Raw genomic sequence first — 12,995 nt, 5'->3', positions numbered from 1 at the left:
ACATAGTGAGTTCCAGGTCAATCAGGGCTACATCATGAGACCTTATCTAAAGGATTTCTCTTTTTAGTTATATATATTTATGGTATACAATGGGATGCTTTGGTATAAATTGAAGTAATAGAAGGCAGCTACTACACCATCATTTCCCATTCTTGTGTATGTAGCAAAGCTGCCTAAAAACCCATTGCCTTTAAAATTAGCACGACACCTATAGTTTTCAGGTCAGACTTTAGGTCTCAATACTCATTATAGAGGCAGAGGCAAAGGGGTCTCTGTCTCTGTGAGTTTAAGGCCAGCCTGGTCTATAGAGCGAGTCCATGACAACAACAAAATAATAACTTTATTGTTCTTTACAATGTTTAAAGATTCAAATAATATAGCAAAAGTGCTTAAAGAAAAATAAAGAAGCAAATTCCAATTTCCATCATCCAGAGGAAAATATTTTAAATTAAAGGATGATGTCAATTTAGGTCTTATCCCCCCCTCACCCCCCGCCCCCCATAACACAACCCAGAACAAAGACTTAAGAAAAAAAAAATGTCAAATGTGAACCGTATCATAAAGTATAATCTATAAAGCTGAAGATGCACTTGAATTTCACAGAATTAGAAGAGACTGAAATAAAATAATTGCTTCCTTTTAGTTACATTTTTCTCACTGCCTGCATTATCTATTCCTAAAACTTCCTTTAAAATTAAGAAGAGCCATGAATTTGAGAGAAAGTCCTTGGAAGGGGGATGAGGAGCACACGGGAGAGATACATGGGAAGGTTGGAAGGAGGGAAAGGAAGAGGGGAAATTATATAATGAAAATTAAATCTTAATTTCAAAAATTAAGAAAATATTAAACAACCTGAGTACAAATGTGATCCTCAATAACTAAATCAATTTAATTAGATTGAGGAGAGGGCTGGCGAGATGGATCAGGGGTAAAGGTGATCTCCACAGAGACTAATGATGAACTGAGTGTGACAGCTGGGACCCACACAGTGGAGGGAGAGCAGGGGAAGACGGGTGACGCGTGTACTGGGACACGCGTGCTCATGTGTACACGTATGTGTGCTCATGTGCACACGCTCCCTCTCAGAATAAATATGTCAGTGTAATAAAACATATCAAAAAATAAGAAGACACCCACCACACAAGGCTTACGAGAACGAGGTTACCTGTAGCAAAACCCTGTATTTTTATCTGAAAAATAGGAATATCAATACACTGATAATTTCCTGGCCCTAGTTTTCTCCGGTTGCCTTTGTTCTTTTTGTTTTGCCCATGTTTGTCACATCACATTGTGGGTTTTAAACATTTTTTACCTTAGCTCTATATTTAAATTTTTCAATGTAAAGGCGACATTTTAATGCCAGGAAGAAACTACGAGGAAAAGGAGGGTTACTGAAAAGTATTCAGGAGTGAGTAGATAGCCAGCTGGAGGAAAAAGTGTGACTCTTACCTCATGCCTTTTAGAAATTCATGCAAGGATCTTCCCAGCACAAAGGCCGCTGGGATAGCAATCCCCTGGCATTCTTACTTTTGCTCAATCAGAGGTCTTTTCTGGTTCCATATGAATTTTAGGATTTTTTCCCTATTTCTGTGGAGAATGTTTAGGTACTTTGACTGGGATTTATTTGAATCTATGTATTGTTTTGATATGATGGTCACTTCTATATTAATCATACCAACCCATGAATGTGGGCTGTCTTTCCATTTTCTAGTTAGTGTCTTCCTTAATCTTTCTTTGGAGATTTGAAGCTTTCTTTCTTCTTCTTTTTCTTTATTTTGTGTGTAGGGGATTGAGTAATAAATAGTTGTGAGCCACCATGTGGGTACTGGGAATCAAACCTGTGTCTTTTTTTTTTTTTTTTTTGGTTTTGGTTTTTTGAGACAGGGTTTCTCTGTGTAGTCCTGGCTGTCCCAGAACTTCTTCTGTACACAAGGCTGGTCTTGAACTCACAGAGATCTGCCTGCCTCTGCTTCTTGAGTGCTGGGATTAAAGGTGTACATCCCTACCATCTGGCTCCTGCAGCCCATGCTCTTAACTGCGGAGCCATCTCTCTAGTCCTGAGATCTAAAGCTCTCATTGGAGAGGTCTTTCACAGTCTTGGTTAGGTTTATTCAAAAATACTTTTTGGATGTTATTGTAAAATGGAAGTGCACCCATGACCTCTTCTTCGGCCTGTTTGTTGTTAGTAGCTATAGACAGCTCTGCTGATTTTTAAAGTTGACTTTGGGACTAACAAAAGACCCAGTACCAGGCACAAGAAACCTTCTTTGAAATGGCTGGTCAGGGTAGTCTAAGTGACTCCTGAAACATATAGATTATATACATAGCTCTGGTTTCCTCTCAAGGGTTGAGAGCAGACCTCCATTGCTGAAGAAACAAGACACAGGAATTGTGTGATTTGAATTGGAACTGACCCGACTGTCTCTTTCCTGTGACCTAGCTTCTGTGTTCCAGAAATTACTATGCAAGCTGCCAAGGGAGGAAGGTCATTAAACAGACCTACCCAGCTGTAACACCCATGATCCATGACAATGACCAGCATGGTAGGATGTCACAACTTTATGGGGTAAGAGGTGGCACTTACATGTCGGTGGCAACCAACAGCTTCTAATTGGACTTAAGGAGGGAAAGCATGCCTGGTGCTAGCCTGGCTCACTAGCCGTATTCTTGGGGCTCATAGAGTCAGGGACCTCAGATTAGACTCTACTACTGACACTTTGTCAGCGTAACTCCTGACCATATTCTAAATCTCATTTTTATATCCACAGATAAATGTGACTACCACCGAAGAAGCTTTTTCTAACTGCAATGGAGACTATCACAGAAAACTACGACTGGACACAAAGCAGATGCCACTAGATGTGGGTAGCCAAGTCTCAACATATACATCCACAGCACAGATCCTGCCTCTGAGGCTCAGGCAATACCATGGAAGACGGGGTGGGAAGACTGCAAGAGCCAGAGTACCAGGAAGTCTGCTGTGAGACACCCTCTCCTAGAAAAGGCTGCATATTTGAGTTAATACAGCCCTTCTCGGTTTTTCTCATAAACAAACCAACAAACGAAACTGTTCATAAAAGGATCCATTCTGAAGGTGAATCAAACAACAGGACTGAATAAAGATACACACATAAAAAGGCAGAGATCTGGATGATTCTATGCCAAACAGGAACTGTTTACACCATGATGGGTTCCCATCCACTACACAAGTATTGATGGACCACAGCATCATTGCGTAAAACCAGCATACGCCATGCAACGAGGGGTCCAAGGCTGTGAGGTTCAAATCAAACCAATGCGTATTCATTAAAAAAAGTCACAAGTCCAAAGTAGAAAAAAATATTACAGAATAGAAACTTTGCAGTTGTTTGAGATAGGCTGTCATGTAGCCAAGGCTGGCCTTGAACTACTGATACTCTTGCGCCTACCTCCAGATCTGGGTGTGACGACAGTATACTCCTATAACACCAATGCTGGGAAAGTGGAGGCACATGGTGAGATCCCAGACATGCCACCATGGACTCCTGAGTATAGTTATGTGCTCTTGTAGTTCACCTGTATGACCCAAATATCTGTTTTTAGATCATCACCCTACATCTTTGCTGCCTGGATTTGACACTGACCTAACTGAAAGTTTCAGGGTTGGCATCGGTGTTGTTGACAGATAATCCTGAGAGCTCAATCAAGTTCAGTCAGAAAAGCCCTGGGATGGCAAGCAGAGCCAGGAGGAGGAATTGACTGTTCTAAGGTAATACAGGAGGATAAAGGTAATACAGGAGGACGGGGAGGAAAGCATGATTCATGGGGGTAGGGTTGGGGGGGGGTTGGCAGGAAGGATGTGGATCTCAAAAACCTGCCCGTTTTTCTGCCTATTTCCATCTTTGGGTTGTAATCAGGGAGCATGCCATAAGCCAGCATATCACAGTGCCTGGCCATGGAGTAACTGTCTGTTTGCTCCGTGGCCAGACTTCATGGCCTCTCCCCAGATGGAAGATGGAAACTAGAAAAATTACCTGTAATAGTTCCACCGCGGCTGGTCTTTCCTGAGGTATTTTGTGCAAGCAGTAATCAACAAATCTCCTAAAGGAGTCGGTCCTGGGTGAGGGAACACACAGAGGAGAGCAGTGAGGGACAGGCAGCACACAGAAGGCAAAGTATATGGGAGAGAATGCGTTGCAACTTGGGAGACTGTGTATGTGCACGTAGTGTATGTTTGTATGCCCACTTGCACGTGTATGTATGTATAGAGGCTAGAGGTTGACATCAAATATCTCTCACGTCACCCTCCACCTTGGTTTTTTTGAGGCAGGGTCTCTCACTGAACCTGGAGCTCACTGATGTGGTTAGACTGGCTAGCCCTCCCTCTCTAGCTTCCCACACTGGGATTTTGGGAACCAGCTTTTGCATCGTTTCTGGGAATGGGGGTTACATCTTCTTGCATTCTCAGCCAGACTTTGCCGAATGGGCCGTCTCTCCAGCCAGGAGATTCCTTGTCATAAGACCTTTTGAAACAGCAGGAAACCTGGACCATTTTCAAGTTATAGCATTGAAAATTAATTCTTTTGAATAATGAGGTGGACACAGGCCCAAGCTAGTCATTACAGTCATACACATAAGTAGGCTAGGTCAAATCACAAAATAAAAACACTATACTTATGTGTAATAATTTAATATACATTTCCCCCCTCAAAGCTAACGCCATTCCTAATGTCCAGCCTGCATTCTTCATTCCCACTTTGCTAACTCCTCCACCACCCATAACCTCTAAGGTGTAAAACTAACAAGTACATGGGGGTAGAGGACCTGGGAATACACTTTGTGAATAAAGCCAAGTCCTCTCTTGGAGACTTCATTTGTGTCCACTCTTGTTAAGTGGCTCATTCTCTCTAACTCTTGTGGGCCCAATAGTTACAAACATGTCATGGTTTTCAGCCAAGAATGACACATCTGAATAGAGTAGTGTGTTCTGTTCTAGCCTGTTCTGATAGACACAGAGAGAAACAATGACATCAGTCAAAGCATCTCACATCTGCTAAGAACTGTAGATTAGATGGGATGAGCAGGACCCAAGGGATGAGGTGTGGGAGGGAGGCAGCAGGGTGCAGGTTACCAGTGTGTGTGCGCATGCGCATGCACATATACATACAAAGGTACACTGTTTATGGGGCATTTACTCTTTGTTGTGATGGAAGAATGCAGTGGTGTTTTAGGGCAGACGTGTAAAATGCAGTTTAGGAGGGTGTCAGATACCCACAGAGAGTTTCTTTGTGATATCTTACCATTCTCTGGACTGTAGCGTGGGGGAGTCATTCTGGGCGATGTGGTAGAGGGCGCTCATAGCGTTCATATTGAAGAGGGGGGGCTTCCGCTCCGCTGGAAGAGGAAGGAAGCATGGTAAGGCATTCTTGAAAGAAGGGCGGTAGGTAGCAAAATCAGGACTATCAATCAACGAGACCATCTGCTCTTGGTACTCTTAGGGTCAGCTCAGTTGAGCCATTTGCTGGCTTCTGGTCACTCACCATCCACCAGAAGGCTTCCAGCAGAGCCTGTTTCAGAATAATGGGAGGAAATGTTCTTATTTTTTCATAGGTTCTGCATAGATTGGTGTTGGCCTGTTTTCCAATGACAAGGTGTGAATATGTGTGTGTGTTTTAATTAAAAAATACATATTCATTAAATAAAATCAGAAAGCAAAGAAAAGTAGAACAAAAATATATTATTATGGAATAGAGGGCCCGGAGAGATGGCTCAGTGGTTAAGAGCACCGGCTGCTCTTACAGAGGACCCAGTTTTCAGCACCTACACGATGTCTCACAACCATCTATTAACTCTAGCTCAGGGGAATCTGATGCCCCCTTCTGGGCATTGCATGTACATGGTACAATAAACATGAAACAAGCAAAACTATTTATACATATAAAATAAATAAGTCTCTTTTAAAAAGAAAAAATACCGTTGTGGACTGGGACAGACATTTACTTATGTGTTTATTTAAAGCCAGAGTCTTTCTTAGCCCAGAGGCCAGCCTGTTTAAACAGTGAGTTCCAGCATAGCCAGGAATACATAGTGAGACCTTGTTTCCAAAATAGAGAGAGAAACAAATGAAATGTTTAAAAAAGAAAAGAAGGTGATGATTTGTTTTTAAACAAATATTTATTCCTCCATGGTCTCATAATGGAATAATCTTTGTATACTGTAAATATGTATTGCTGTCATTGCTAATAAAAAGCTGATTGGCTGGTAGCTGGGCAGGGAGAGAGTGGGTGAGACAGCCTGAGACAGAGAATGGTGGGATGAAAAGAGGGTTGAGTCAAGGGAGAGGACAGCCAGCCTAGAGGTAGCAGGATATGTAGAAAATGAGATAACAAGCCATAAACCATGTGACAAAGCTTAGATAAGAAATACGGGTTAAGGGGCTGGAGAGATGGCTCAGTGGTTAAGAGCACTGGCTGCTCTTTCAGAAGTCCTGAGTTCAATTCCTAGCAACCACATGGTGGCTCACAACCATCTGTAATGAGATCTGGTGCCCTCTTCTGGCCTGCAGGCAGAACACTGTATACATAGTAAATAAATAAATGAGTGTGTGTTTTTTTAAAACCTCTTAAAAAAAGAAATATGGGTTAATTTAAGTGTAAGAGTTAGGTAGCAGCAAACCTGAGCTATTGGCTGAGCATTTACAATTATTATAAGCCTCAGAGTGCATATTTGGGACCAGGTGGTTAGGACAGGAAACTTCTGCCAAAACACTTTCATTACAGTCCTCTGTGAGTCTTTGCTGAACGATGTCTGCAGATGCCTCTGGAATGGTCCTTTAGGGTCCTGCATGGATTTCTTCTTTCCCTCTGCCCCTTCCTTCTCGATCACCCTTCTCTCCAGGGTCTCCCACCCTTCTCTCTCCAGGATCTCCCACCCATCTCTTCAGGGTCTCTGGCATGGTCCTAGCTGGTTGGCCTCTCCTGTAGCTGAGATGACATGTATGCACCACCATGCTGGAGTAGACTGTTTACATGGATCAAGTGGTTGAAGCTGGTAGACAGTATTTGAACTGGTCTGAGCAGGAGCAGTGTGGACAAAGGTTTCAAACACAGAGAACACACAGAAGTGGTTTCGGGCTGTTTTTAAGGAAGTGGACTGAGGGAGTTTCTTGAGCATGGTCTTCTGGTGACGTCACGCTCTTAAAGCCACATGGAACTAGGAGCTCCTGCGGACACAGTGGCTTCCCATTCCTTCTAACACTAAGTTCAGACCACTGAGAAGCCTGCAAACCTCCGTCAGCCTTCCCTGCTCCGAGAATATCACAGGGCTCATTCTCCTCTCTTGAGCCATCTCTGGCTTCAGTGAGGCAATCAGGCACAGGCCATTTCACATGGATGCTTTCGGTCGAGATTTTAACCTTATCAGGTTAATTCCTTTAAATAATATTTTAATTAAAAATTTTTTTAGTGATGAAGTTTTCCTCTTGCTCAGGCTGGTCTGAAATTCCTGGGCTGAATAGTCCTCCTGTCTGTCTCCTGTGTAGCTAAGAATATGTATGTTCCTGTCTCAGCTCTGGCTAATTCTTAACAACCCTGTTGTGGTTTGAAAATGAAATGCCCCCACAGGCTCATGAATGAATGAAAAAGAAGAAATCCAAAGGAAAGGAAAGGACATGGCCGCTCCTAGGTGTGGTGGAGGAGAAAGTTGATGTAGATACAAGGGAGAGCCCAGGCAGAGACTGGGAGAGTCTAGAGTGGACATGACCAGACTGAGCTGGATCGTGTGTGGAGAGGGGGAGGGCAGGGGAGAAGGGAAAGAGAGGACCAGGTACAGCAGCCAGGAGGCCCAAAGGTACAAAGACAGCAGGAAAACAATATGTCTGAATTATATAGGGAAGAGCTCCCAGGGGAAAGGCAGCCTAGTCCCTGGGCTGGAGAGTTCAGGGTAGAAGATGGGGTATGCCAGTCATACCCTGTGTCAGGTAGGGACTGAGGGATGCTGGGAGAACCCCTAGGCCAGGTCTGCTTTGATATGTTAAGTGGTATACTTGAACACTGGGTCCCTCAGCTGGTGGTGTTCTAGAACGTGGTGGAACCCCCTGGAGGTGGAATCTCGCTGTAAGAAGTGAATCACCAAGAGTAGGGTTTGGACAAGTAACTAGCCGGCTTAAGTGCCATGCCATTCCAGCCAGGATGGACTGTATCCTCTCAAACTGTGAGCACAAAACAAACCTTGCTCCCTTATGTTGTTTCTTGTCAGGTATTTGGTCACAGTAGTGAGAAAAGTAACTAATGTGAACTCATTTTGCTTTTGCAGTAATTTAAAACATATTTACTAAGGGCTCATGCTATGCGAATGGTCACTTCCTCAGGGAAGCCTTCTGTGACTTTTGTCACTGCAGACTATATCTTTGCTGCTTTTTCTTTTGGCCACATATCACAACTCTCATTATTTTGTGTCCCTTACTAAGTGTACGTCTGAACTTCACAGAGACAGTGTGGATGTTTATGGTGTTCATTTTGTTCCTTTCTCTTTTCAGGGACGAGGACTCGCCTTGGGAGGTAGTCCCCACAAAACAGCTAAACAAATTAATAAAGGAAAACCTAAGGCAGACAACCGTATCCACAAAGAATCTTTGTGTGGGCTGCTGAGATGGTTCAGCATCCGAAGTGACTGCTGCTAACCCTGAGGACCGGAGTTTGGTCCATACGGTGTAAGAAGAGACATGACTCTGGCAAGCTGCTTTTCCTCCACTCACGTGCCACGGAACTCCCGTGTACCTTATTCACCCCCCACAGACAGATAGATAAGTATTTATTTATCTATATTAAAATTATTAAAAATACTAAAAAATAATCTTTGTGTAGCAAACAGGCACAGAAAAATGATGAAAAGAGACCAAGGCCTTTGGGCTTATATCAGACACCATGTGATGGGCTCACCCTAAGAGGAATAAGGTAACTCTCATTCCTAGCAAAATGCAAAACAATTCAAGCTGTTCAGAGGAACAGTGACTTGCATAGGGGAAGCAGTGAAAGGGGACCAGATAAAGAATACAGAAGTTTAGAAAGAGGATGTTGGGGCTGGGGATGGAGACCAGTTGATAGAGTGCTTGCCAACCATGGTTCAATCCCCACACTGTACAAATCAGGTGCGGGGGAGCATGTTTGTAATCCCAGCACTTGGGAGGTAGAAACAGGAGGATCAGAAGTTCAAAGTCATCCTGTATTACTTAGTGATTTCGAGGCCAGCCTGGGCTATATGAGACCCAGTCTTGGAAGAGAAAACTGAAACCAAAACTCAGCATTAGTGTAGACAGTAGCAACTCAGACTTGAAGCCTAAATGGGGGCCCAGGAGGAACAAGCTATGTGTCTGGGGACAAGCCATGGTAGCCAGTTCTCAGCTGGTGGGGAAATCGCTACAGTAGAGAAGCCAGAGCCTGGGACCACCCTCCAAACACTGGATTTGAAAGGTCTGGTCTATGTGTGAATTATTTACTAGATGAACTGCCCCTGAGTCAGCTGAGCCTGCTGCTAAGGGCTGTAATCTCAGCACTGGGAGGGCTAAAGCAAGAAGATGTCAAGTTCTAGAACAGCCTGGGCTGCACAGCAAGCAAGCAAGTGAGCAAGGAAAACCAGCCTCAAAGCCACAGTGACAGGGCTTGTCTCTAAGACAGAACATCACAGAGCCAAGGCCAGAGACAGCCAGCAGCCCACTTCTGTGTAATGAGGTATTTTCCACAGGTGTTTCCTGTTCCAGTGGGGAAGGTACAAGCAGTGCAGACATACACAGCAGGGCCTGCAGAGTCTAGAACATTTATCATCTGGTCCTTTCCAGGGAGTTCATCACCGCATTGGAGGAGCACAGCAGGTAGCATACATCTGTACACAGTGCACAAGAAAGGACTGGGGGGACCTGTGACAAGGGTTTCTGTGTGTGTATGGTGTTCACATGTGTGTACTTGCATGTGTGTCAGCATGTGTATGGCATATATGGGTTTTCATGTGTGGTCTGCACGTGAGTAGATATGCGCATATTTGCATATGTGTGGGTACACATGCGTGTACATGCAGTCTTCCTTGACCTTGAGCTACAGAGTCTCTCACTTGAACCCAAAGCTCACTGACTCAGTTAGTCTAGCCAGCCAGGTTGCTCCAGAGGTCACCTGCTAGCTTCTCCCAAGTTCTGGGATTACAAGTGGGTAGTATGTCTGAACCTGGGGATTTACACTTGGTTTTTATGCAGTGCAGGAAGCATTTTATCTACCAAACTGACTTTCTAGCCCAGAATCCATATTTTCTTAAATGAAAGGAAAGGACAAAAGAATAGAAAAGCTAATCTTGCTGCAATATATATATATATATATATATATATATATATATCCTGTTTAACTGAAAGACAATAGTTTTATCTTTGTGGATGCACCATCTGTGCCAACCAAGGTCAGAGATTAGAGAGGTCAGTTTAGTGTATCACTGTTAACAGCTCTACCTAGATGTGCTAAATTAGATCAGTAGGATATACTCTGAACTAGTGGGCTGTACTCTATTTGAGAAAGAGGGGTGACCCAAAGGCACCCACTCTTGAATAAGCGCTTTTTGAAAATCAAAGTTGTCTTGTGAACAAATATGGTTGGCAGCCCTAGCTGCAAAGGAATACGAACCACTATGAGTTGCTTAGTTCCTGTCCTATGCCTGGTACTCATAGCATCGGGCATGGCCCTGACGCCATTCATCACACCCACCAGAGCCTGGCAGCTAAGTATACACTCTAGTTTCCTAAGGGAAGAAACTGAGGTACAGGTAGGCTCAATGCTGAAATGGGTGACAGAGTGGTGGTCACTCCGGAAACCCAGGAGCCTCCCAGCTGCTGGGTCATGTGCACAGCACTGTGCTTGATGTGTGGGAGCATGTGTCCAGGTGTACAAATAAACGCCAAGTGAGCACAGGTGCCTGCTGAGGCCAGGAGAGGGCATGGGATTCCCTGGAGCTGGTTGTGAGCTGCTCAATGTGGTTGTTGGGAACAGAATTCAGGTACTCTGTAAGGTAGCAAGTGGCCTTAAACCCTTCCTGAGCTATCTCTCCAACCCCCTGATTTAAATGTTTTGATTTATAAACGATGTAGATATGTGACCTCATTGAAAAAAATAAGCAAATACTCTAATCCTGCCCCTCGAGTCATTTTCTTTTCACTAAAGAGAGACAGACAGATCATGTATCTGGGCTCTTCTGTTGGAAGAGGTAAATACAATGACGGGGAACAGTGTGAGCGTCTCATGTCTCTTCTACAGGACAAACTTCAGGAATTCTGATGCGGAGACCAGGAAAAAAGAATATAAATTAAAAGAGACATATATCTTAAAAACTAGACAAAGACTTTTCAGAAATGTTTTAAGTTTCCAGATAAGGCAGATTAAACCTGGGCCAGCTTACCCCAGCTTAGGAAGGCTAACAGGCCCCTCTTATTCTCAGGTCCAGGTTCAAATATGCAACCAGGAAAACCAATGGTATTTTAGATAGTTTTAGGTTATAAATATTTGGGGACAACTTTTAAGATTTGTGTGGCGCTTGTGTGTGTGTGTGTGTGTGTGTGTGTGTGTGTGTTACCCAAGGAGGCCAAAAGATGGCATCAAATCCCCTTGGATCTGGAGTGACAAGTGGTTGTGAGTCACACAGTATGGGTTCTGGGAACCAACTCAGGTTGTCTGAAGAATAACAAGTGCTCTTAGCCACTAAGCATCTCTCCAGTCCCTGAGGGACAACTGTCAGGCTAGTGCATCTTTTACTATGACATTTCCCTTAAGGCTCCACTGTCAGGTCAGAAAACAATGTCAAGGACATATTGTAAAGACAGGACATGCAGCATCACACAAAGTCAGGGGTGTTTCTCAAATATGAGCACATACTGGCTTGCTTTTCACAGAGACATAGTAGAGAAGGAACAATCTTCTGTGGTATGTAAGAACATGGGAAATATCTACAACAAATTCACATTCCCTGGCTTTGTGCAGCTGTCAGTCACTGAATAGCATAGTGGGGACCAGTTTGCAAAGATCCAAAGAAAACTACTCTTCACTCACCCAGTTCTATACAGGTGATGCCGAGCGACCAGATGTCAACTTTCCCATCGTACTTTCCTTCATCCATGGCTAAGATCACCTCTGGGGCCATCCTGCCAAATACAATGTGCAGAACTCAAGTTGTTAGTAGAAACAAAATTTCCATTATAAAACTACTTGGGACAGTAGATTTAAGAGTATTTGGAAATATTTTTAAGGGTACATCAAAGTTTTGTCTTTCCTTTGTTTTCTGGGAACCAAGCCTCAGTCCTCTGCAAGAATAGCAAGTGCTTTTAACTGCTGAGCCATCTCTCCAGCCCTCGCTTAAAGTTTTCAGTGCTTGTTGCAGTGTTATTTGTAGAAGCTATGGAATGAAACTAACCTAGACCATCAACAGATGAGTAGGTAAGGAAAACGTGGTTCAGGTACACGATGGCGGCATCTGTGATGTGTTGGTTTGAATAAAAATGGTTCCTGTAGGCTCATATGCTTGAATACATTGTCCCCAGCTGGTGGAACCATTTGGGAAGCATTAAAAGGTATGGCCTTGTTGGAGGAGGTGTGTCAATGGTAGACTTTGAGGTTTCAATTGACTCCTGCCATTCCTAGCGTCTTTCTCCGCCTCATGGTTATGCCTTAAGATGTGAACTCTCAACTGTCCCTGCTACCAAGCTTGCCTGCCTCCTGACATGCTCCCTGCCCTGATAGTCACAGGATATAACCCTCTGAAATTAAAGCCCCAAGTTAAAACACTTTTAAAAAAAGTAAGTCACCTTGGTCATGGTGTTTTATCACAGCAATAGAAATGTAACTAAGATGTGGGACAGACCTGAAGATCATCTTGTAGTGATATTTTGTTTGTAATCAAACAACTAAACCTTGCCTGAAGATCAGAGTGCAGAGCTAAGCCACTAGTTAGCCACACACCTAAGCTACTAGTTAGCCATAAAGGATAGGCCA

The 12,995-nt window shown here is 43.7% G+C and overlaps 1 protein-coding gene and 1 long non-coding RNA gene across 5 annotated transcripts in view; one reads left to right on the top strand and one right to left on the bottom strand.

Annotated features, from left to right (window-relative positions):
* Nucleotides 1–12,995, bottom strand: part of Taok3 (TAO kinase 3) — a 161,149-nt gene that overhangs the window by 51,412 nt on the left and 96,742 nt on the right. For all 4 annotated transcript variants that reach the window (XM_040731174.1, XM_040731173.1, XM_040731175.1 and 1 more), the window contains 3 exons: nucleotides 12,057–12,148; nucleotides 5,280–5,373; nucleotides 4,014–4,095 (listed from right to left, as the gene is read on the bottom strand). In XM_040731174.1, the coding sequence (XP_040587108.1) occupies nucleotides 4,014–4,095; nucleotides 5,280–5,373; nucleotides 12,057–12,148 (268 nt within the window). The remainder of the gene's footprint in view (nucleotides 1–4,013; nucleotides 4,096–5,279; nucleotides 5,374–12,056; nucleotides 12,149–12,995) is intronic.
* On the top strand, nucleotides 2,601–8,770 carry LOC121133930. The gene is made up of 3 exons (XR_005870946.1): nucleotides 2,601–3,094; nucleotides 3,583–3,748; nucleotides 8,516–8,770. It is a non-coding gene; the product is annotated as an uncharacterized LOC121133930 (long non-coding RNA).

This window comes from Mesocricetus auratus, unplaced genomic scaffold, assembly GCF_017639785.1.
Source record: "Mesocricetus auratus isolate SY011 unplaced genomic scaffold, BCM_Maur_2.0 Super-Scaffold_100025, whole genome shotgun sequence".
Lineage (NCBI taxonomy): Eukaryota > Metazoa > Chordata > Mammalia > Rodentia > Cricetidae > Mesocricetus > Mesocricetus auratus.
The sequence above is the reverse complement of the archived record's forward strand: the minus strand, read 5'-3'. Positions and strand labels throughout refer to the sequence as shown.